At 45.1% G+C, this 25,843-nt stretch overlaps 1 protein-coding gene and 1 long non-coding RNA gene across 3 annotated transcripts in view; one reads left to right on the top strand and one right to left on the bottom strand.

Moving 5' to 3' along the window:
- Hs3st2 (heparan sulfate-glucosamine 3-sulfotransferase 2) overlaps positions 1–6,126 on the top strand; it is a 28,720-nt gene extending 22,594 nt beyond the window's left edge. For both annotated transcript variants that reach the window (XM_033758462.1, XM_033758463.1), the window contains exon 2: positions 4,735–6,126. In XM_033758462.1, the coding sequence (XP_033614353.1) occupies positions 4,742–5,353 (612 nt within the window). In that variant the 5' untranslated portion in view covers positions 4,735–4,741 and the 3' untranslated portion in view covers positions 5,354–6,126. The remainder of the gene's footprint in view (positions 1–4,734) is intronic.
- Positions 1–25,843, bottom strand: part of LOC104861846 — a 69,994-nt gene that overhangs the window by 36,750 nt on the left and 7,401 nt on the right. The window contains exon 3 of the long non-coding RNA XR_004515186.1: positions 9,836–9,889. This is a non-coding gene — a long non-coding RNA (uncharacterized LOC104861846). The remainder of the gene's footprint in view (positions 1–9,835; positions 9,890–25,843) is intronic.

Below are 25,843 nucleotides of genomic sequence, written 5' to 3'. Positions count from 1 at the left end.
GCTGGAGAAGGAAGAAATCGTCCAGGAAGATCTATAAAATGAGAGAAGTAAGAGGTGGACCATTGCAAAGATTCAGAATCATTTGGAAAGTTAGGAATTTGAAAAGCATGACTGGGTTAGAGAGGTTGTTTGGCTCCATTTAAATCTCAAAAATATTGATGGAGACCCTGTTTGTGCCGTGGCTTGTGGTAGACTCTGGAGATAGAGCTACAAATAAGATACATCCTACTTGGCCTTCATGGAGTTTATAATTAGGAGAAGTAGATGTGGCTTCCACAGAAAAGGAGAGGCCAGATGGTGAAAGATAGAGTTGCAAGCAACAGAAACCATCTGAATTCACAATCATTTATAGGAAGGATGTGTAGGAACAGAAAATCCCAAGGAAAGTAGAAGTATAATCTCAAAAGTATAAGAACAAAGAGAAACCAGGAATGGTAGACGATACCTATAATCCCAGCACTCTGGGAGATCCTGCCTCAAAAAAGGAGGTGGAGGCCTGGGGATATCACTCAATGTGAAGGTTCTGGGTTCAATCCCCAGTACCACAAAAAAGTACCAAGAGAGCCGCAGGGATTTGAGAACAAACAGTGACAGGCATTATGTCTGGTTGGAAGAGCTCCATTTTCAGTCTTTATGAAACATTTTTAGTCCTTGTAATAGAATTGCATTTATTGGCCCTAACTTCCATCGTCTACCCACTCCTCAGCCCACCAAAATTTTATCCAAAGTAGGAGTGGTAGTTCCTCAAAGAAAAATCTGGGGGCTGTCACCAGATGTAAATTGTTGCTGAGCAAGTTAAAACAACAGATGGGTGGTAAGTCCAAACAGGGAGTGTTAGTAATTTTTGCAGAGCTACATAGAAAAAGAAAGGCAGAAGCTTAAGAGGCTTATGGGGTGAGAGAAAAGTTCAGCAGTTTTCTAGCAGCTGGAAGCAAGTAAGCAGAATTTAATCTGTGACATACTGAGAAAAGATGTACCTCAAGGCATAGTCTAATCCCCCACCTCCTGCACACGCAGAGCAAGAAGTGTATGTCCACTCCCCTTGCGTGTTGTCACCAACGACACCCACTACACCATTCCATTGGCCTAAGGAGAAATAACATCCAAGTGTGTTCTCTATGGAAATAGAGAAAATTTGGTGTGCCCAGGAGCCTGTTGGTTTGTGACATGGATACTATGGCTTTATTTAGTTTGGTTCTCATATTTTAGTATTTGTCTTTTGGTTTTGCCGATTAAGAATTAGAATGGTGTAGCCTTACGTTAGTGCCCAGCTGGGGGAATGATGTGCTACTCTGGATATCACTGGAATTTATCAGAATTTTTGGAAATGGTAACAAAGAGAGACATTAATTGATGCTCCTGGCCAAAGCCCGTAACTCCATCATCAAATACACTTGGGAAATGCTGCACCCACAATTCCTGTCTTGGATATTCTTTCGTGTTTTGAAGGATATTGCAAAGAAATGTATTTGCTGGCCCATCAAGTCAATAACTTCTTTATGTTGGGGAGACTGTTCTGTCAATAAGCCTCGTAGAGTTTGGAAAGTCCTTAAACAGTTCCAACACACTTTCACACACATATAACTGTCTACTCTCATCATAAACACCTGACTGCACTGAATGCCAAGATCACCATGTAATACAGCTGACTCTCTCAGAAAAATCTAGCCAAAGCATTCTATTCAAGTGTGCTTGTGATTGTTCATAATGATACCCTATATTAAAAATTGGTCTATAAAACACTATCAAAACTTTCAGCTCACAAGTGTCCATACAGACCTTGGGCATGGATGCAACAGATTAGCTGTATCAGCATAGTTGCACAGTGCATTTGTGGCCCTACAGAGCTGGTGGGTGGCTTTGCAGAGAAAGCTACAGAGGAGGGATCAGAGCACAGGTGGACAAGTGAGCCCCTGTGATCCTTGGTCTCTGAAGCTGGCAGGAGGGGCTCAGGGTGGGTACAGAAAGGTTGAGTTCCAGATGCAGAAGAGGAAAGTCAAAGGAGTTCAGTTGTGATAGTTTATACTTTCTATTGTAGTTGGACACCAAAGGTATGGTAGGGGCAGGTGACAGGAGCAGGGTGGGAGTTCTGGTGAGAAATTGAAACAATTACTATGAAGAATGAGACCACGGAGATCATGTGAAGACAAGGAAAAAAACAGGTTATTTCAAAGTGCTGAGGATTAAATTAAAGCTAGAATTGATAAATACATAAAGGATCCACTTGTAAGGGGCAGCAGTTTTGTCCTCTGCTGGTTGGTGGTCCATGCACAGAATCAGAAAGAATGAAAGGTTAGAACGGTGCATTGTTAGAGTCTGGGAGAGCAAGGAGTCCAAGGAAATCAATGATGAGTATGATGCTATTGAAATAATTGCTAGTTGGGTCCAGGGTAGGTGTGGAAGAAAATGAAATTACATAGGTGCATATACAATAGTAATAATTCATCTGAGACTTGGTAGAAGTGGAAAGAAAGCTGGATTTTTATGGAAATCTTATGGATTTCCTATGGCTGCCATAACAGATTCTCATGAACTGAAAACAACATGTTTCAGAAGACCAGAAGTTCAGACTTCTGGACCACCCTTCTCAGCAGGGTTAAATTTTCTGGGTGCTCCGAGGAAGAGCTGTCCAGCCCTGCCCCCTAGGCTCTGGAGGCCATCACTGGTGCTCTTGTCTTGTAGATTATCACTCCACACTCTGCCTTTGATTTTCGGTCATCTTCTTCCCTGTGTGTCTCTTCTAAGAACACTGATCATTGCATTTGAGTCCCACCCTAACTCAGGGTGATCTTATCTACAGGTCCTTAATGACATCTGCACGGATTTTTCAAATAAGGTCACACTCACAGGTCCTACATGGACATGTCTTTGGAGGGTCATCATTCAACCCACCACGTAGTCTTAGAGTGAAGCTTTGGACTCAGCCTTTTCAAAGTCATGAAATTTCAGTGACAAAACCCAAGGCATGGCCATGGGTCAGACTTGCTAAAGAGAAAAGAAAAGGAGGCATTCATGGTTGGCAGGATCAAAAAACTAGGGGCCAGGTTATCAGACAGAGATGGTGTCTATCATAAGAACTGGAAAGCGGAAGACTAGAAGTCTGCACACCCAATGAGTGGAAGGACTGATGCTTTGTGTGTTGGTAAATCACAGAATTAGGATGGGAAAAAGAGGACTGAGGAAAGCATTTCTTAGTTCTGCCTTAGAATTATCAGAAGCCCAGACACCTTTATTTAAAAGGAAAAAAAAAAAGTAGCTGGGCATGGTGGTGCACACCTGTAATCCCAGCACTCTCCAGGCTGAGGCAGGAGGATCGCTACGAGTTCAAGACCAGCCTGGGCTACATAGTGAGTTCCAGGTCAGTCTCAACTACATAATGAGACCCTGTCTCAAAAAAGTGAAACAAACAAACAAACAAAAAAGTTTTAAAAAATCCAAAACTCCTTGCATAGTTCTAATGTGCAGCCAGGATCAAGAAATACTGGTTGAAGAGTAAAACATGACCTTTCCCTCCTTTACCTGGGAAGGAGTTTTCCCCACGTCCTACCTCACCCCGTCCAGTCTCAAATAAACAAGAGGGAGAAGAGTTGCTAACCTGACTAACCTGTGAGCCTGGAACTCTGTGTTTCTTACCACCTACACAAAAGATGTATTTCTGATGTTTTTTCAACAGGAGAAGATGCCAGAAATCATTTCTATAACAGTTGCTATTCCTGCAAAACAAGGCTCGCCCCCCACCAAAATGATTTTCTTAATATATTTGGAGCAACACCTTTTGCCAGAACAGTATTCAATAGCTTACTTTGTATTTTTTGAATATGCAGTAAACACATTAAAAATTTCAAGCAGCGTAAAAGATCACACAATGATAAGTAATTCTCATTTATCCTTGATCTACGCCCACCTCAGCCTGCCTCCGCTGAGGCAACTCGTTTTACCAGTTCCTTATGTATCCTTCCTGAGGTAAACATGCTAAGCCTTGCCTTTCTTTCTTTCTTTCTTTTTTTTTCTCACAGGATAGGATTTTATTTATCGCTATTAAACATCTGGATTTTAAACAGAGTTTTGGACTGGCGGTTCATATCTATCAGCTCATTCAACTTTAGCTCTAGTCTCATCTCCAGTAGCTTTTCCTTGCCTTTCTTTATTAAAAACTTCACAGCTGTTCCTTAGTATCCACCCAGGAATGGCTCTAGGACGTTCCCCCACCCCATAGATGCTAAAATCCTTCTATGCTCTAGTACATTTTCTCTTAGATAAAGAGTGGTGCCTCGGTTTACGAACTCAACCACAATTCTGGTCGCAAACCAAGTTGGACAAGAACCAAATCAAATTCAAAGGATAGGTTCGGTTTGCGACCAGAATCTTGGAGAGAAGTGAGTTCACGAACTGAGGTACCACTGTGTAGTACTTGCCTGTAACCTGTATCTATCCTCCCGTATACTAAGCCATCTCTCTGTTACTCATAATTTCTGATACAGCGTAAATGTTATGCGAAATAGAGATAAAATTGGCAAATCCACAATTTGTGTAACCCATGCTGATGGATGTTTGGGTATTCTCAGTCTGAAAGCAAATCTGTCAAAGATATTTATAAAAATCAACAGTGGTGGAAATGGGTTGTCCGCCAGCCCAGGGACAGGATGCTGCGGTCGGGGAGGCAGGCCTGGGGGTGCAAGAGCCTGAGGCCTGGGCCTGGCAGCCCCGCTAATGATGTGCTGTTTCCACCCCCAGGAGTCTGATGCCCAGGACCCTGGAGACGCAGATCACACTGGAGAAGACGCCCAGTTATTTTGTCACCCAGGAGGCCCCGCGACGGATCTTCAACATGTCCCGGGACACCAAGCTGATTGTGGTGGTGCGGAACCCGGTGACGCGCGCCATCTCTGACTACACACAGACACTGTCCAAGAAGCCCGACATCCCGACCTTCGAGGGCCTCTCCTTCCGCAACCGCAGCCTGGGCCTGGTGGACGCGTCCTGGAACGCCATCCGCATCGGCATGTACGCGCTGCACCTGGAGAGCTGGCTGCGCTACTTCCCGCTGGCTCAGATCCACTTCGTCAGCGGCGAGCGGCTCATCACCGACCCCGCGGGCGAGATGGGGCGCGTGCAGGACTTCCTGGGCATCAAGAGGTTCATCACGGACCAGCACTTCTACTTCAACAAGACCAAAGGGTTCCCTTGCTTGAAAAAAACCCAGTCGAGCCTGCTGCCTCGCTGTCTGGGCAAATCCAAAGGGAGAACTCATGTACAGATCGACCCTGAGGTGATAGACCAACTCCGGGAGTTTTATAGACCTTATAATATTAAATTTTATGAAACCGTTGGGCAGGACTTCCGGTGGGAATAAACCACCCCAGAGTTCTTCCCTGGTCTGCGGTGAGGTTTGCTGTGCAGCCTCTGGGCCTCCTCTCTCAACAGACTTGGCCTCCAGCCACCTCCCCTCTTGGGCTCCCCACTTTTGGACCAGGAAGTTCCCAAGGCTGAGGCCAAGAGATGGGGTTCCCTGGCACTGGTTCTCACCGATCTGCCCTCTTCCACATCCATTTGACTCCAGAATTGTCTCCCTTCCACCTCAAGGGAATTGCTGTGAGGAGAGCGTATCTTCCAGTGATCACAGAAATTATAAGTGGTGGCAGTCCTGTTGCTGTGAACACAGCCCTCTGTTCCTGTCACCGGCCACCCAGGAATGGGCTTGTTAATTCCAGGTGGCATGTACTTTCCCTGAGCTTACTTCCCCAGAGCAGCCCTGGGTGGTGGGATGGGAGAGCATCCTCAGTCCTTCTCAGATCTTACAGAGATCACAAAGCTAGAAGTGCCCCTTTGATGATCATAGAAGGCCATGATTTCTAAACCTGTGGTCCCAACTGTGCTTGGAGGACACTCTTTCAAAACCACTTTGTGGCTCTCCCTGCTCCCTGTGAACAAAAGCACATAACTCTGCTGTTACGGGTACTTTCCTCATGCGAGCTTTCGTGTGTAGCATGCAACGGAATCATGCTTGTCCCTGTGAAATAAATATGGCTCTCTTGTGTCCTTAACTACACTGAACTTTTTCTCTGTAAGCCAGGCCTACTGCGTGCTCAGTTTATTTACCTCCTCCCAGTGCTAAGTGCAGCTGGTGCTGGGATGATCTGGGAGGGCAGTGAGGGGTGCACAGATGGAATTACAGCAGGGAGACGACGCCAGAGTGTGGGGGCAGAGGAAGAGGCTCTTGCTGCAGAGGTCGGCACAGGAAGATCACACAGGGACCTGAATGGGATGTTCTCTTTCCGAAGGATATGTCTGACTGAGACCTTTGCTTAGACACTTTAGGCTGCAAATGCCAAAGTGAAGACTTACAGGTTGAGGGGACAATGGTACATATTTTGCTTGGCCAACACGATGTTTTGAAAATAACTACAAACAGTTAAAGCTGGAAAAACTAGAGGCATTTATAGAAAAATATAGACCCCCCCCCGCTTGGGTACTGGGTATTGAGCCCAAGGCCTTGAGCATGCTAGGCAAGTGCTTTACCATAAGCTACACACCCGGCCCTTTCTAAATTTTATTTGGAGTCAGGGTCTTGCTAAGGTGCTGGGGCTAGCTTCCTTCCTGCTTCAGCCTCCCAATCGCTGGGATTAGAGGCACGCACCACTATGCCTGGCCTCAGCTTCTTGTGTTAAGTTGGAATTTTGGCTACACCAAGCCACCAGTGTGACAACTGGTTGCCACCTTTAGATGGGGCCTTCACTCCTCAGCTTGCTCTCCCGACTTACACCGTCTGCCTGGCCCCTGTAGGCCTTTGCATTCCCGGCCACCCCTCGAATGCATTGGAGAACCTCAGGATAGTGTCCAAGCCCTCCAGCATGGCACGCAATCAGACCCTAACAGGGTTTCTGGCTCCGCTCCGGCTTCTACCCCATCCTCTGCTCCACCCTCACAGAACTATATTGCTTTTTTTTATCTCCAGCCTTTGCCCTCCTGCTCCCCCGTCTCCTCCTGATAGAAAACCACAGAGGCTTCACTCCAGAGTGGCTTCCTTGGTATTTGTGAAGCTTTTCCCCAGCTCAACCGACTCATCAGCTCACTTCTGCTTCCAGTTATACACGACTTGCTGTCAGTGTGTGTTACACTAGGTTCTGCTCATGTGAGAGTCCACCACGGGCCGTGAACCCCCGGAGGACCAGGCCTATCTTGCTAGCCCAGGGTAATGGCATGCAGGGATGGAAACATGTTGGAGGTCTGGGGGAAGGGCAAGGACCTCCCCAGAAACCACACTTCTGGGACTTGCTTCCCAGAGAGTTCTAGAGCACAGGTGGCCAGGAAGGACTGCTGAACCCCAAGAGCCTCTCAGCTTTTGTCTGCTCGGCCAGGCGTGAGAGAAGTTCCCTGAAAAGCAAGATCTGACTTACAAGGGAGAAGACACAGAAGTTTAAAGCATTAAATCTGTGTCTTGGCCCTTCTTTCTGACCTGCAGCTACCCTAGAAGCGTCTTCCAGCCAGGGGGCATCAAATGACTGGGCCCGTGGTACTGAGCAGTCAGGTCTGTGAGTTCACTGTTCTCTGCTTCCTGTATCGGTACAGAGAAGGTATAGGGAAGAGAGAGGAGCCATTATGCTCGGAAGCTGGGACCCTGAACGCCTGGTGACCAGAAGGAGGATGGGTTGTGTGGGGACATTAATAAATCGCCTGTTTTCCCCATCCCAAAGCATTTGGTGGCCTGGGATCCTGAGCCATGTGGTCACCAAAGCTATACCTAGACCAGAATCACCTTGGAACGTAGAGGATAGGGAGAAAGCCTATCCTTTCCCTGTGGAAAGTGAAATGAGCATGTTTATCCTAACTGGGAAGCGGTCAGTCAGACTTGATGAAAACTCTGGATTCTGTGTGCATAACTGCTGCTTTATTCCTCTGCAGTGAAGCATTCTGACTGCCCAGACCAAGTAGCCTCCCAGTTTTAATGAATAGGTATGAGTTTCTTGTAATTAGCATATCAATCATTGTATGCAAAGAGAAGATGCTAAAGTGCCTTAAAAATCCTACTTTCAATGAGTGAAATCTGTAGTCCATGAATCTGCTCAGCAAACTTTGATTTTTAATCCTGTGGAAATGTACCCCATCGCCCAGGCTGCCCCAGGGCAAACTCGCGTAAGTTCCAAATTAGTACAGTTTACGTAGATGAAATTTGACTATTCAGTCTGGGACTAAAAAGGGTCCTCAGGGTGTATTGTGTGCGCGTGCGCATATTTGGCTAAGTTGCTGAAACAGAAGCCCAAAATAGCAGTGCCTTAAAAGACTGAAGAGTGTTCCTCTGTGATGGCAAACCTGGGGTACCTGTGCCGCAGCGGGTTGTTTGGGTCATGAAACTCTCTGGAAGGTTCGCCATCTCTGGCTCAGAGAGTGTGGGGGTCCACAATGCCAGAGACTTAGAATCCTTGCACCCCAGTGCCTGTGATTCAGGATGGCCCACCCTGTGGCTGAAGTCCACACAGCAGAAAGAGAGTGGGAAGTATTGACTGCCCAAATGAGAAGGGCTATTGATTCCGAGCTTGCTACAGCCGGGAGCCTTGCACTCGGCAGAACCTCAGGGACTGGCAGAGGAGGAGGGAGCTTCGTAGCACCAAGGCAAGGCTTCAGGTGTGTCTGACCAAGGCTCTCTGCCTGTGGGAGCTGAGGCGGGCTCATTAGAAGTGGGGCAACTTCCACGATTGGTTTGGGGATATATTTGGCTTTCTCTAGTTGGTCAACTGTAGGGAAGAGAACAGTCATCAACCAAGTCCTGACCACCCTGGGCCAGTTACTACACAGGATTTGGGCCCAAGTTCCACTGCCCTATTACCACCTGGCCATTCTTCCATTGGTACGTTCAGTCTCAGAAGTGAAAAGGGCCACAGGAAGAACACGCCTCTTCTTTTGAGGTTGCACCATCATTTCTATCCACAGATTTCCTGTACTGAGAATGGTTCCCCTAGAGTGCTGCAAAGGGGTGCTGTTACGCTCACTACGTCCTTGGAGATGCAGTTCTCTGGTCATGCACTACAAGCTGGGAAGTGTAATCTTTCATACGCTCGTGTAAAAACAGAGTATCATCCTAGCTTACCAACATTTTCCAATCCATCTTCCAAGTGCCTCCGCCACTTCTCTCATTTGAGAGAACCAGTTGCTCTCTTTATCCTTTTTATTTGACTTCTCAAGGCAAGTACTCCAGCTCTAACTTCTCCCTACTTCAATCTCCACCCAGGAAGCTAGCTCCCTACTGGAGTGGTAGGAGAAAGGGAGACATCTGATTTGTAGTATTTGCCAATTTCCCTGGTGTAAATATACCCACAGTGGCCAATTTCAGGCTACCAGGATGGCATTGCTGAGTGCAAAGTTATAAAGATGTGTGCACAACCTACTCTAGGAGACGAAACTAGCCTGGTCTGGCACACCATGATAGAATCTCTCCTTTCCCTGCTCGCCTGGCCAGGAAACCCCAGACAGAACAAATCAGAGGCCTCAGAGTTTTGTTATGTACTTGTGTGTCTGGTGCCTAGGCTGAGCTATGAGCACTGGACCCCAAACATTTTCAACACTGAGTCGCACTATTTCATCAGCTGATGCAATGGAATCACCACAGAAAGTCTTTAACTCACCTAATGTCAATTCCATTCTGTCAGAGAGAGAAAAGGAGAGAGGACTAAAATAGTATAAACAATTTCATCTACCATTTTGCAGATAAAAGGAGTATGTATTACACAATGACCACAAGAAAGAAGGCTTGAATCTTTTCCCCTTCCACTCCATGCATGCCCTTCACTGCATGGGCATTTTGCCCATAATTATGATTCCAATGTTGTGCATTACTTACCTTTTATACTCCACGGTCCCTTAAATGCAAGTCACTCAGTTTCTTGGAGATCTGCTGGATAAACAGAAATCAGGTGTAATGATGAACCATTCAAATTGTGGTTTGAATTCATATTGAAACCTAATTTCCAAGGAAAGAGCATTAAGAGGTGAAGCCTATAAGAAATGATTAAGTCATGAGAGCTCCTCACTTTTGGGCTAGATCAACAGCTTTAGAAAAGGGCTCAAAGGAGTCATCCCAGCCACACTGTACCATCTCTCTCTTCCACCGTCAGGGGACACAGCATCAAGGTGCCGTCTTGGAAGCAGAAACTAGGTCTTCACAAGACACTGAGCCTGCTGACAGCTTTATCTTGCACTTCCAGAAGAGTGAGAAATAGATACCTATTGCTTATTGCTTATACCCTATCTGTGGTCTCTTATCATAGCAGCACAAATAGACTTAAGATGGACAGTGAAACTGGAAGTGTTGGACCAAGGAGATTTCTCAAGGCAGTTTTGTCCATGTCTATGTCTTTGTCATCGGACCTGTTGACTTTAGAGTTTCATCTCTGAGTAAGATGCAACTCCATTTTTTTTGACCACCACTATTTGGCACTTTACCCCCAAGGTACACATAGGTAATACTCACCAGACTGCAGGAGAAGGAACTAGGTCATGAAGGAAAGATGCAAGAGGAAAGCAGGAGACAATGAAAGCAACTGCTAAATCATCTTAATTCTTACATAAACCTTCCTTCTGCTTGCTACCAGGATTGCATGTCTTGTGCTTCTTCCCCACCCAACAGAACATTTGATTAAAATGCATACAGCAGGCATGAGGGTGTCTGAGGTTCCACTCCCGTGTACCCTGAAGGACTGAAGATGAACCTGCACGGCTGACACATTTCTGTTCGATGCCCACCTGACGGGTGCGTGATTGACTCCCTAATTGAGTTGTGGCTGGCGGGCACATGTCAGGACAGGACCCACCTCAGTGCGAAGAATGTGTGAGGACCATGGCCTGACTGACACATGCTCACCCTTGAATCAGTGTAGCTGGCCTCTTGCCACTCCTGTGGATGGGCTTGTCATACGGCCTTCATGCTTCTAGAAATGGGCTGTTTCTCCCTAGGCCTAGAGGGAGAATGTATCTGTGCCTCTGAGCTTGGCTATGCCTGTAACTCACTTGGGACTCAGCTCTTTTGCACTTGGACAGAAGCATAGCAATGGGATTCTGGGGAATGCAGAAAGGCAAAGATGAAATAGCAGAGGTAAGGAATTCAAGCACAAAGATATTTTAGAAAGGGCTTCACGCCGGGTGTGGTGGCGCACGCCTGTAATCCCAGCACTCGGGAGGCTGAGGCAGGAAGATCACTGTGAGTTTGAGACCAGCCTGGGCTATATAGTGAGTTCCAGGTCAGTCTCAACTACATAGTGAGACCCTGTCTCAAAAAAGAAAGGGCTTCACTTTTTCTCCTGTCTTTGAATAATAACAATAATGTAATTTGTACACAGGTTTAGGGGAATTGAGTTCTTTCACATACTGTATGTCATTTTCTCTTTGTAATAACTGAGATTTTTATTCTTATCTTGCAGAGGAAGAAATTGAAGCTCAGAGATATTTGTTTGTTTGTTTGTTTTTGGTACCAGGGATCGAACCCAGGTCCTTGTGCTTGTGAGGCAGGTGGTGCCAGCACTGAGCTAAATCCCTGGCCCTCAGTGAGTTGTTTTGTTTTTTGTTTTGTTTTGTTTTGTTTTAAGTAGCTTGTCTATATTCCTTGTCTTTATAAAGAGATTTATGCTATAACACTAAAATTTAAGTCATTTTTTAAGAACTGGCCATCGATTAAGTTTGTTCTACCTGAGACTAGAAAATAGGCATACGCTGACTTTTTCCTAGCACTCATTAAGTATTCCCAGATTTAATGTCCGAGAGGCTGAGATAATAACAAGAGATTAGCGCAAATCATAGAGCTGTATCCTATTTTTGAGATGAAGGACCATCACTGAATAATACGTTGTCGAGATCTGACTAAATGGGTTCTTCACAACTAAACTGACCTTTGAGGGGAGTGCAGCTGCTGCTCCAGAGGGCAAGACTAAATCCCAGATTAAAAAGTTAAGAAGGTAGGGTTATCCCAAGAAATGCTATAATTGAGAACTGTTCCATAGTAATTGCACTCAAATGTAGCCCTGAGTTTTCTAATTGTCAAAGCATAGAGAAAAATGGATGGGAAATGTGTTTCATGCGATCTAATGATGCGAGGTTAATGGAGAGAGAATCAATATCCTGAGAGAGAGCTTTATATAAGAGATATTAGTCAACATAATATATCTTTGATAATTACTTTTACAGGAAATCCTAAGATAATCCACATATTAGTATTTTCTATATAAAATAATGACAACCTGAAATAGCAGGGGCAAACATTAATGGTCTATTGAGATGATTCCGTAGGTAATCAAGATGATATGGTGCAAGGATTACAAACTAGGGGCTGTCCAGATTGATAGAGGGTAAAGGGCTGCAGATTTCAGAAAGTAATGATTGTCTTACCCCTCCTAGGACCTCGGCCATCTGATTTTGGCATTTGCATAGGCAAAAAGATCTGCCACTAATGTCACTGGTAAGCACACAAAAGACAACTATTCTTTGGCTTTGTGTAAAACAAAAAGATGCCTTTAATAAAGAAATTTGGCATATAGTCAACAAAAATTATACTTTGTAATGAGAAACAATTAAAAGCTTGATTATTCTACAAAGATGAGAGTTACTAGAGAAACTAGAGCCAAGACTATGTCTCCAAAAGTAGTTCTCAGTTAATTTTTAAAAATTCAATGAATCTCTTCTGTTCGATCTCCAAAATACCATCGTGGCCCCAGCTTTGAGGTTTCTGTGGTTAGAAGGCTCCAAGTTCCACTTTGACCTGGTGGGCACGAATGTTCATCATAGTTCAGTGTAACCCTCAGCTTCCAGATGATATTTTATAATGCATTTTGCCAAAGAGTTGGTGACATTGAGTCACACAAAACTGACAATACTTAGCTGTGCTGACCTGCAGGCAAGGCAAGGCCCTTTGGCTCCTCTTAGTATAAACTTTCAGAAATTCAGATGGCATAGTCAGCTAACAACTTGTAATGTCTGATGTATTTCACTGACTTGAATACTCTCAGAGTCACACTGCCTGGATAAATGTATGAATTTAAAATGTTGTTTTCTCCCCTTGACTATCTTATATAATTATAATAATATTTAAATTCTCATTAATCATTGGCACCAGGATCTTGTTTGCTGGCTAACAGTTCCCTGCCACTCTGGGAAGTCCCTCTTCACAGATCTGTGACACAGGGGATCTTGTCCCAGCCCTGTGCTCCCATCCCCAAGCTACTAGGACAGTTGATTATTTTGGACATTGGTGGGGAAGGGATGGATCATGAGTTCTCATCACCACAAGTGAGGGCTGAACCAAGTTTCTTTCCCTTCTCTGCACTAAATTTCTTTGCCTTTTCTGTTACCAAGTCCATCCGGTGACCTATATAAACATCCCAAATTAGCACTGAGTCAGCTCACTGCGTGCTGTACAAACAGCACCTCTTGGTTCAAAAGAAAGTAATTCAGAGGATGTCTTTTAATGTGGAGATTTTAGAAGGACTCAAATGGAAGATGATTCTTATCTTTTCTGAGGAAGATTTTTAGTGAGGAGGAGCTACTATCCCTTACATAAGCATGTTTAAAGACTAGTTTTGATTTTCTTTTAGTTTTTTTTTTTGAGGCAGGGTCTTGCTCTGTTGTTCAGGCTGGCTTTGAACTCACTACATAGCTCAGGCTGGCCTCAAACTTGCAGCAATCCTCCTGCCTCAGCTTCCCAAGTGCTGGGATCACAGGTATGTGCAACCATGCCTGGCTAATTTTGATTTTTGAGTACAAATGTATAGCAATTAACCTTTGGGGAAAATTTGGCAGCAAATTTTCATTCACAAAGTGAATGAACTTTTGGGGTAGAATAGTCTCATGTTTCCCATGTGGATGCCAAGATTTTTCTGCCCAAAAACAGGTTTTCTTTTTGGCATCATTCACACGGAGCCAGTCCTCCCTGGCACCACTGATCCAGCAGGCCTGACTGTTTCTTATTTCCTCTTGGAACCTGAGAATACAGCCTTGATATCCATGGGTAAAAGGATGCTGGCTTCACTTGGCCATGGGACACATTTCTAGTTCACCTAAAAACCAGACCAACCTGTTAAAGGGCACAGCCCTCATTTCATACCACTAAAAAAATGGAGTTTGCTATCCTATTCTCTCAGATTCTCAGAGTGAATTTAGGAAGATGAAAGAGAGAGAGAGAGAAAAGAAAGAATTAAAAGCCTCAATCAATACTGTTAAGATTGTATGACTCAACCTATAAAGGATTTATATATGTGAAATCCAAGCCAATAATATATCAAGGATCTAAGTTTATTTGTTCTAACTACTCTATTAAGTGAAACTGAATCAAATCACGACCAATGATCAAATAACTGAATTAAAATCTTCCATCCTTCATGGAAGACATTCAGACTCCAGCATCACAAACTATAAAATAAAATAGTTATGCACGAGAGTTGAGTATGGTGGCACACACCTGCAATTTCTGGGAGGAAATTCTTGTGAGGCTGAGGCAGAAGGATCACAAGTTCAAGCCCAGCCTGGGAAACTTGTTGACTTTGTGAGAAACTGTTTTAAAACTTAAAAAACAATAAAAGGGGCTGAGACATAGCTTAGTATGAAAGCCATTGGTTCAATTCCCAGTGCCTCTCTCTCTCTCTCTCTCTCTCTCTCTCACAGACACACACACACACACACACACACACACAGAGTTATACATAAGAATATTAGAAAAGAGACTCTGCTATTCAGTTTGCAAAGACTAAATGTGTCATGGAGGTTTCAGGGGATCTTAATTGTGTTGATGTTTTAGATGTGTTGCATGATTTAAAAACTTCTGACACATTTACAAACTGTTTGTGCTATCATTACCTGAATCTCTGTAAATCATTTTTTATTTGCTTCAATTAAAAGGAAATCTTATACTTCTACCATAACTGGAAAATCAGTTCCACTAACCTTAATTAATTAAAACACAAAAGCAGAGCAATTGCTGTAAGAATATGTCTCTTCCTCACTTGTCTGGTTTCCTAGCTGTCAGATTCTGCCTGCCCTTTCTCCTCCTCACAGAATTTACCTGGTCTCGGAGTGTAGTTGTCGAGCCACGTTTCCTAACTGGGAAGCACTAATTTATCAGAAAGCATAGTTTTTGTCTCTTTTGTCTTGCGAGCCAGGCAGTAACAGGCTAGGGGTCTATTGCTCAGACTTGCTGTCCCTCAGGAGGGCAGCGGCGCAGCCTCTGTCCCACCTGGGGACAAGATGGGGAGAACATTAGTAGGAGTTTTTGACTCACAAATCAGATCCCAGCCTGGCTTTTATCATTAGAAGTATATTATTATCATCTCCCATCTACCCTCTGCTTTGGTCTTTTTTCTCATTTTATTCAGAATTCAAATAGAAAAGTAGGGTCTTATTGTGTTTATCAAATTCCAACAAATATTCACACTTTTAAAAATTATTAGCTGGGCATAGTGGTGGATGCCGATAATCCCAGCACTTGAGAGGCTGAGGCAGGAGGATTACTGCAAGTCTGAGGCCAGTCTGGGCCACATAATAAGTTCAAGGATAGCCTGAACTACATGGCAAGACCCTGTCTTTAAAAAAAAAAAAAAAAAAAAAAAAAATTCAATGCATTGTGTCAAATCCTCTCAAATACCAACAACGAGTCAATTCATCCCACTTTAAGACACACTAAGTATGGGTAGGGAACTGTGGAGTTACAGAAATTCATCTTTTTCTTGTCTTTCTATCTAGATTCCACTTTAAGTCTACCCCGATGGACTCTATTCAAAGAGTTCATTACAATAATTTGTAATAATCAGGGCACTCAAAATTGGTAGCAAAACCTAAAGTACTCTAGTAGCCAGACATTTTCTCCAGTAACAGGATAACATTTTTTAAAAAATGAGAACTAGTACAACATCGACCCTGACCGGCCATGTGGAAGCAGGGTGGCTGCCTAATGAGGGTAACGGAAAGTTTCTGGGATCTTTCTACCCAAAGTGTGTTCTGCAGAGCAGAGTTGGTTGAAATTCAGAGTCCCAGGCCCCACGTGTTATGTTTGGATGGTGATCGGATTGTGGGGTGCTAGACCCTTCGGTGGATTCACCCACAGATGAGTTCCACAGCTGACTGGCCGTCAGGAGATGGGGCCAGGTTGGAGGGAGGTCGTGGCGGGTGGAGTGGGGTGGCCTGGAAGGGTGTGAAGATGTGCAGTACTCTCATCCTGGCCCCTCCCTTCACTGTGCTTCCTCGCTGTCATGAAGCGGGAGCAGCTTTCCTTCACCATGGCAAATTAAAACAACCCTGAGACTCCATCTCACTCCGGAGAGAATGGCTACTATCAAGAAATCAACCAACAAAAAGTGCTGGCAGGGTTGTGGGGAGTTAGGAACCCTTCTTCATTGTTGGTGGGAGTGCAGACTGGTGCAATCACTGTGGAAATCAGTGTGGAGATTGCTCAAAACACTAAGTTTAGAGGTCACATTTGACCCAGCTATTCCCCTGCTGGGTGTCTTCCCAAAAGAATTAAAAGCATCCTACCACAGACATTTATGCTCACCCATGTTCATAGGGGCACAGTTTGTGATAGCTTGAAACAGCCCAAATGCCCATCAACTGGAGACTGGCTAAGATGATGTGGTTTTTCTATGCAATGGGGTACTTCTCAGACATACCTCTCACCATGCTGTTTCTGCCTTGGAGCCACCTGCCTGAGGGAACTGTGAGCCAACATAGCCTCTCTTCCTTTAAGTTGCAGGGGTCAGGTATTTTGTCCCAGAGGCGGGAAAGTGACTACTACACCATGGTGGGCTTGCTCAGTCAGAATCTGCACTTTGACAAGTTTCCAAGACGATTTGTGTGTGTGTGTGTGTGTGTGTGTGTGTGTGTGTGTGTGTGTGTGTGTGTTGCACTGGGATAGCGCAGTGCATTTCTAAAAAGCTGCTGGGGGATACTCTCCTGCAGGCACCGTGGACTGTAGAAGTGGGGGCAGTTTCACAGGCATCTGATCTATGTGCACATGACAGCTTCCTTCCCAGCATCTGCGGCAACAGCAGCGCTTCTGCTGAATTGGACTTGGTTGCCCTGTCAGCCAGGGACCAGGACCTGACAAGCGCTTACTGCGTCATCCACAGTGCGTTAAAAGCACGCTGTCTCCGGAGGGATTCAGAGGGTCCCGGAGCTGACTCTCTCCAGGTATTAAAGCTTTTGGTCATAAAAGGAATTGACACTCTGAGAAAGAAATAAAACTGCCACCGATGGGGCAAATGATAACATTAAATCTGATGGTGGGTACATGGACGTCCTGCTATATTATTTTCTACATGTTTGATATTTTGAAATTAAAAGATATAAAAACTATGAATACCTTTGAGTATTTTTGTCCCTTCAGTCCTTTCTCTTGTTAAAAGGGAAATTTAAAATTTGTATTTTTATTGTCATCATTTAAGGTCATGCTGTTAATTTTTTTTTCTTCATGTGTTCCAATTGAAATGGTCACAGAAATGCAGATAAAAACAGACGGGTGAGGAGAGACCTTCGTCAGTACTGAGGCTGGGATGCCAGCCAGATTGGTAAGCCAGAGCTGAGTGCGGGTGTTCACAATGAACCCCCAGCTCAAAGAAAGGGGAACAGGGTAGGACTCAGGACATGGACATGAGTGGCCCCAGTGCTGGTCCACAGGCCACTGGCCCTTGCAGTTCCCCGGAAAGCATGCCAAACCAGGGAGGCATCTCCGCAGCAAGCTCCTAATGAGGGCACTTAGAGGAAGGCCAGTGCCCTACTAACTCCTGCTGCCAAAACAAACCCAGAAAGGAAACTGCTTTACCCAGCAGGAAACTTCTCTTGGGCGATGCTGACTCCCCGGAAATTCACTTCCTACTCATCACAGGCAACCAAAACCCCAGTCCAGAAAAAGAAAACTACAGAAATACAAGCTTTGCCATCTTGCCTTAGCCTGAGACAAAGATCCAACAAGGGCCCACACACTCTCTGACAGATCCATTTTTTAAAACCTAGGAAAGGACAACATCTCCCTGTGTAAAGATGCACAAGAAGGAAAAAAACTATAGGAAATGAAAAAAAAAACTAATAATAATAAACTAAGTTTTCAGAATTTAAAAAGAACTGCTAAAAGATTCTCCTGAAATGTGAGCCAAGAAAAATGAAAAAGCATTTTGTAATTATTCTTAGCCCATATTTTCTTGAGACTTGACATTGCATTTATAAAAAGAAGGTGCTTAAGAAATATTGCTTTCAGCCCAAAGAAGCCATGAGTCAGGTAAAAGATGGGCTTCCTTTGGCTTTAGATAACCCAGGTTCAAATTTTGGCTGTGCCTTTTTTCAGCTGTGTGAATGTCATCCAGGAAACCTCTCTGTGCCTCCTTTTCTTCAACTACACAAAGGGCTAACAGTGTGGTTTCTACATCACAGAATTCCAGGGTATGTTAAATGTGACTCTGTATATCCAGCATTCAATGAAGCAGTCAGTGGTTACACGTGCCTTTTTCTACAAAAAAAAAAAAAAAAAAAAAAAATCACCAAATTTTAAAAAGCATTGGACAGCATTTGTTTTCTGATGGGTGAATCTAGCCTAATTTAACCTGTGTATTTACCTTTATTCCCTCCCCCAAAGGCCACTGGAATGATAAAAAACACAAATCCTCCACCCAGGTAACCCCAGAAAAGAGAGAAAGGTTTCATCGACAGACAGGAAGCCCCAGAAAGTTCTGGAAGGATATGAAGTGACGCAGTCAGCCTGACAGAAAACTCCATTGTGCTGAGCGCTCCCCAGTCTGACTGGGGCTACGTGAAGTCCTTAGCAAGGACAGCCCCAGGTCCCCACGTCTCCTTGGCTGGCCTTCCTGTCCCAGGAAGCAGAGGAGGAATAGAGAGAGAAGCTGCCAACCCCGAGGTTGCTAAAGAATGAAGTGAAAACCAGGCCCAACATCACATGGCTGTAATTCCAGCTTCTGGGAGGCTGAAGCGGGACTGTAAATGCAAGCCCAGCCTGGGCAACTTAACAATTTAGTGAGTCTCTGTCTCAGAGTCAAACGTAAGACTGGGATGCAGCTTAGCATGGAAGCTCTGGGTTCAAACTCCAGTACTAGCAAAAAACACCAAAAACTAAATTAGTTCATAGATAGAGTGCAGGGTGGGCGGGCAGGGATATACATGGGCGTGTGTTTGCAACTGAGTGTGTTTGCCTCTTGGGGTGCATGTTCGTGAATCTGTGAAGGAGGACTCTGTATTTAGAAAGCGTTTGAAGTAAACTTGTGAGTGCCTGTCACTATTCGGATGCACCTGCAGCTAGGTATGAAAAGGGTTTGCTGGCAAATGGCTCAGTGGGGTGTGAAGAGTCACATCCAGAGCCAAACTGCCTGGGTTGAAATCGGCTCTCTCACAGGTACTGACTCTGTGACCTTTGGCAAGTTCTGTGTAACCTTTCTGTGCCTCAGTTTCTCCTTCATAAGATGGGAGCAATGGCGTCACCATCCCCTAAGGCCAGGACATAAAGAGAAAATATCAAGTGTTACTTAACTTTTGCCATGGAAAGCATTCGACAAGTGTAAGCAATTAATAATCTGTGGCTGGCACACATGCAGACACATGTACGTGGGTGTGCATGCACACCAGGCCCTCAGGTACAGGCAGGGCCTTCCTGCCTCGGAAGGTGACTAGGGAGAAACTTGAGAGCAGTGGAGAAAGAAGGCCTCCCGCCGTCAAGTGCAAAGGCAGTGGTAATCCGTGTCGGAACACGAGGTCTGAACTCCACAGCAGCTGTCTTTGCGCCCCAGGGTCTACACATCCTCCCTGGAACAAGACAACTGCAAGAGGCATGGCTGCTTGTTAATAATTTCCACAATCCTCACTATCAGCAACTAAACCAGCAGCCTACTCCATGTGAGCAATAATAATTTACAGTTGCAGCTAATGGGCTGTTTTATAGGAACCCACAATTATAATTGGATGGCAAGTGTTGTGAAACTCGGCGGAGGGAAAGTGACAACCACTGGGGCCTGGTGTTTAATGTTTTAATGTGATTATTGTATTTCCCATCTCCTTGCTCCCGTATCCTCTCTCAACGTGGCTTCCCGCTGTGGCCCCTCTCTATCACACTGCTGTCTTCCCTGAATCAAAATCTTAAAATTAACTTCTATAAAGTTTCTGGCTCTGTAGATTTTCAGTGTGCATAGAAGGACAGCCAGTCACCAGTGTGAGTCCTGCAGAACAAAAAGAAGAGGGTAGATCCCAACTTTTCTGATGAGGAACTCCTCACCCCCTCTCCCCAAAACATCTGGCTAAAATAGTACCCCAAGTTTCCAGGTTTGCTCAGCCCACTCTGTACTTTCGGAACCCCACAGCACACAGCCTGGTGGTCTCCGCCATTCAGGTGACCACAGGGATTTCTTCAACCCCGTGGCCAGGGCCCTAGAAAGGACTTCCTCGGCATTCTGCAGTCAGAATCTATGTTGTTTTCGTCCAAGAGCCCACATGCGGAACAAGGTTCAGGGGGCCCAGACTGGGAGGACAAGGCACGGAATCACCGTGCAGACTCCGGGGAGGTCTCTGGAACGGTTCCACTTTATTCAGGAAATGCACAGGCTTACATTGGGTGAGGCGGGGATGGAGCCAGCGTGGAGTTGGGATATTTGGCGCATCGTTATTGGCCATGTGTTAGTTTTTGGATCGTATGCTTTAAGGGCTGAGGCGAAAGGAGTCAGGACTTCAGAGGTTTTTGAGAGGAGCAGTTTATCTGTCTAAGGTCAGATCTCTACACACCAGAGGGGGCGGATTATTCCAGCCCTAATAGGCCTCGGAGTTTTCTCAGGAGAGATGGGTGCTACACTCCTGACTCAGCCAGACATTAATCTGACCCTCAAACCCTATGCTTAGGTTCTTCTAGAGGCCAGGACATAAGATTAACAGAATTCACCAATAGCAAGTATCAAGGAAGTGGAAGAGTTCATTTTGGAAGTGGCAAATAGATTAAGAAACCATACAAAACATTTTTATCTTCTTCATGGATGAAGGAGAAAGTATGGCCCTCTTCCAGTGAGGCTAAGAAACACTTCCTGACAGGATCATAGGGACTTACTGAACAAAACAAAGAAAAGGTAATCAAAGAGAAGCTGACCAGGGTGTTTTCACTGAGGGTGCTACTGCGCTCACCTACCTTGTCTATCTCAGATCCCAGCTCTGCTGAGACCCAGGGTCCAAAGTCAAGAGCAGAGACTAATGGAAAACAAAATCTTGCCCCCAGTCTAGCCAAACCCAAAACTGGATGAGGACCCCACATTTCCTAGGACAACTGAGGCACATGCCAAAGTATAACCCACTTATAACACTTCTCCAAAATCCATCCTAGAACATAGTCAAGCCCAGAATTCAATGGAAAAGCAGCCTTGAGTTCTGTCTTAACCAAAACCCACAACTGAGACCAAATCCCAAGCCTGTTTCAAAATGAGGGGGGGTCAAAAACACTGTTACTTAAAACTATTGGCCATTAATTATTACCTGAACCCTCTGACCCAGCATTTCTCTATTGGGCAGGGACTACATGGCAAACAGGCTTGGTGCATTGTACCCCAAACACCTGGACTTCCAGTTCTTTGGGGACAGAGACCTCTTCTACTCAACTAGGAAATCCCAAGCCCAGCACCAGCCCAATATAATAAGTGCCTGCTCCATGACTAGTCCAAGTCAAAGGAGAGAAGATGTTCTCTGGTATCCATCAGACCTGGATGAGAATTTCCACTCTGTCACTTCTTAGCTACATAACCTTGAGTGGGTCCCCTTCCCCTCCCTTAGCTGTAGGGAGAAAATGGAAAAGTGAATCTCAACTGCTTGGCACAGGATGTTGGTTTCCTTTTTCTTTCTTCAAGGGCAATATCTCTGAGGCTGGCTTTAGAGAAGATCTACTTTTTCCTGTGTATCACTGGTGCACTGTCCTCAGAGGGTTTCAGGTTGCCGGAGCCCTTGTGATCTGCCAAGTGTAGTTTGCCTTCCTGCTGTCTGATTTTCTGTCATGCCTCTTTCCAGGATGGAGTAACAATAGCTCCTCGGACTTGTTATCTCTGGCCTCAGGGGTTCTGTGTAACGAGCAGTCATAAAACTTCAGTGGAACACAACACCGTGGGTCCCTGGCTTGGCTGAGCCATTCTGCTGATCTGGGTCAAACTTAGCTTATCTCTTGCACCTTTGAAAGTGGGGTCCTCCGTGTTGCTCCATGGGACTTGTCATCCTCCTGCAGGCCACCCTGGGTAGCTGTGTGACAATGGTGGGGTCCCAAGTGAGAGCTCTGAAGCCTGGGCTCAAAACTGGCATTCCAGCCTCCATCCCTGTCGTGGAAAGTAACAAGGATGGCCCGGTTTCAAGCAGCAGAAACATACACTGTCCCTTGATGGGAGGAACGTTAGAGTCAATGCCAGGAAAACAGATTCAGAGATGAGAAGAATTATGACTGTTTTTGGTAATCGATCCACTGCCCCTTCTTTGTCTTCCTTAAATCTCTTCAGTTTTGAGAAGGTGAATAAGAGGCGGGAGAGAATGACATGCTTAGATTGGAGCCAAATATTTGAGTTTTAACTCCACAGGTATTCCGGAGCCTTTCTGAAGCTCAATCTCGTATATAGAGTAACGTCAACTACAAGAATTGCTCGCCCCCGTCCAACTCCCATTGCTTGTGCTCTAAGAGCAGGGAGAAGGATCTAAGCAGCAGATCAGTGGTGCTGCTGTCCACCTCAGATCCCAGGTCAGAGGTGACTCCAGCATCCAAAGCCAAGCATAGGACTGCAGATTGCTATGGCCTTTCATTATTTCCCAGCAAAAATGTTTCTCAGGGCAGCCATCGCATTGGAGGAAAGGGTAAGCCAATAAAACAAGCAAGTGCCTACTTTATTAGCCATTTAGTTTTTTCCCAAACTCTGAGAGAATCCAGAGGTACAGTCTGTAGCTGGCTCTCTCGAGGTAACTTTCATGCATAACACAAATGTCTTCCCTCCTGCCCTCATTTACTGTCTACTTTCCCCTACGGTAGTACGAACGAGGCCACACACTGCTCTTCCTCTAATTACTGTTTATTTCATTTGCATTTTACAATTATAATGCTATTGTCCTGAGTACCCTATTACCAGGGCAACCAAAAGCAGACCCTGTGCAAATTTAATCTGTACTGAAACCTAGATTCTACTGGGCTCAAATCCACTCTAGAAGTCAAAGAACAGAACACGTCCCATGGTTCTGCCTGGCCCCCTTCCCTGTTTTGTCTCTCTATGGATGGGACGTAGCTGACCTCTGTGGTTTCTCCAGCATGTGCACACACAATTCATATCACTTATGCTCCAGAGCCCCAGGAGCTTGCTTCTATAAGCAGGTTCCCCTCTGGTCAATTCTGCCCACTCAAAACCAACCCCATGGGGTTGAACTGAGGTTAAATGCATAAGGCATTTAAGTTCTTAGCAGGGTGCTAAGCACATAATGAGCGACTCAATAAAGAGTAAACACCACCATTATTATTAATATTAATATTAGTGTTAATGTTAATCTGTCCCCATCCTCACTGTTGCCTTTACATTAGTTGATTTTCTAATACCCTTCATCCTCTTTTCAAGACAAAAGCCTTCTCTCACCCAGATTCTTTCCTTCCAGTAGGTGGTCCTTACCTCTGGCCAGGTAAACCCAGGTCTGAAAGTTGTTACTTTCGCCACTGGGAAGGATGCTTCTGGACCAACTCCATGCAGGAAGAGAGAAGAGACCTTGTGCTGTGCTTTCTCTATTAATTCCTGGTCCAAGCAGAGGCCAGGAACTTAGAGAATAGGTGGTACTGGGCAGGTACCTCTGCCTGTCCTGTTAGAGCTAAAATGAGGAGACCAGCAGCTGGCAGGAAATGAATATAACACCAATGCTCTGCTGGAAAAGCTATAAATAGGGAAAGTCAATGGAGTGGAAAGGAAGGCATTTAACAGCTAAGTGTTCTTTGCAACAGCAGGCTTACACCTCATTTTATCAGACATTATTTACACAAAAGAAGGTGCGATAGTGCTTATGGCATCATTAGGCACAGATTGCTTCCTTAACCAGGAATGCAAAACCCTCAGGAAGCAACACCTCTAGAACTCCGCCAGGATGCCAGGGAAATGAAGGTTCCAGGAAACAGACACAGCCATTCCATTGGCCAACCAGAAATTCCATCACCATGCCATGCCCCTCAATGACTTTCACTCCTCCTGCGTTCTCAGACTGCCAATAACACACTGAGAATGGATGTGAATCTCAGTTGCAAAAGTCAGGGTTGCAAGAGTAGCCATAACTTATTTTCGAGAACCAGTCGAATTTCCCATCCTGAGCTGTGGGAAATTCCACTTTGGTTTCTTAACACATCCCTCACTCAGCTCAGCCAGGCTAGCCTGTCCAGGACCAAGTCAGAGAGTTCATGACTTCCGGTATCAGTTACCCTCAACGGTTTGTTCTATCCATCTGTGTGGTGACCTCAGCCCTGGGTTTTCTGCTACTTCTAAACCAGTTTGGACACAGGGATCTTTGGTCAGATTCGGGATTCAGGTCTCTGTGCTCTCATGCTCTCATGGACCTTATGTGCACCCATTTTTCCCTGAGGTCCTCCTGTCTTCCTGTTGTTTCAGAGGCCCATGGACCTCTCTCTTCCATCCTGCCTCCCCCAGAGAATATCTCCTTCTCTTGGTCTGAGGAAGCACCTTCCTCTCCTTTCTGAGTCTTCCAAGCCACTCTGCTTCCTCCCCCAACCCTACTTTCAACAGTTTTGAGCTTTCCACAATAATGACAGAACTATCAGGGGAAATTCTGCCTTTAAACCCAACACAAGACAATCAAACACCAAGAGGACCACCTGCTTGCATGGGAGAAAATATAAATTGATATCTCCCAATAGTATTCAGGCAGTAGTATTTAAGAAAAACTAACTACATGTTCTGTCTACCTAGGTAGTGTGTTCTTTCAGGAACACACACGAGCCCACACATTCAGAAAGTTGATGGCCTGCTTTAACCAAGCCCTGGAGATACTCACTCGCCCACCAGCTTCTTGCCTGAACAGCTTCTTTGTGCTGGCATGTATGTACGAGGGGGTCCAGGGGAAAGGAGGATGCCATGCAGGACCCCGCATGGCCTTGTCTTATAGCTTGTGCCTTGCTTCATTGTCTCTGGGATTCTGAGGACCTCTCTGAAGAATAAAATAGCCACACTGCAAACACTGAAACACAATCACAACCAAAGAGATGATGCAGGCAACTGCCAACTTTGGCATCCATTTAGTCACTCACAAAATATTAGTTGCTGGCTCTGTGTCTGGCTTTATGCAAGAGGACAGGGGAACTTCAGTACTAAGTCATTTTGTTGTTGTTAATTTAACTGATAACCTCTTGAATGCTTATCCTACCCACTGTTCTGGGCTGGAGGGATACAGCGGAGGAGACAGCCAAGGTGTCTTAGGGAAATGATGTTTCAGGGGGAAGACATAAGATGAATCAAAACGTTGATTACAGAAAGAAAATAAAGGAGAGGATGAAGGATGGAGAATGAAGGGGATTCTTATTTTACAGGCTGATCAGGAAAGGTCTCTCTGGTGAGGTGACAAGCAGCAATGAGAATGACAAGATCATGGGATTGGAGAAAGTGTTCTTAGCAGAGAGAACAGCAAACGGGGTTGTGCTGGGGTGAATAACTGAACGTCTGAATAACTGAAAGAAAGCAGAGACTAAGAACAAGTCCTGAGGACAGGAGGGTAGGAGTTGAAGTCAATGAGACATGAAAAAGCTAAAAACCTCTAGGTATAGTAGGAATTCCATCTCCGTGCCAGGAGGAGACTCAAGGGTTTTCATCTGGGGAGTAACACGATACGCTCCAAA

This window comes from Fukomys damarensis, unplaced genomic scaffold (genome assembly GCF_012274545.1).
Source record: "Fukomys damarensis isolate Sample0158 unplaced genomic scaffold, DMR_v1.0_HiC HiC_scaffold_34, whole genome shotgun sequence".
NCBI classification, from domain to species: Eukaryota; Metazoa; Chordata; class Mammalia; order Rodentia; family Bathyergidae; genus Fukomys; species Fukomys damarensis.
The sequence above is the reverse complement of the archived record's forward strand: the minus strand, read 5'-3'. Positions and strand labels throughout refer to the sequence as shown.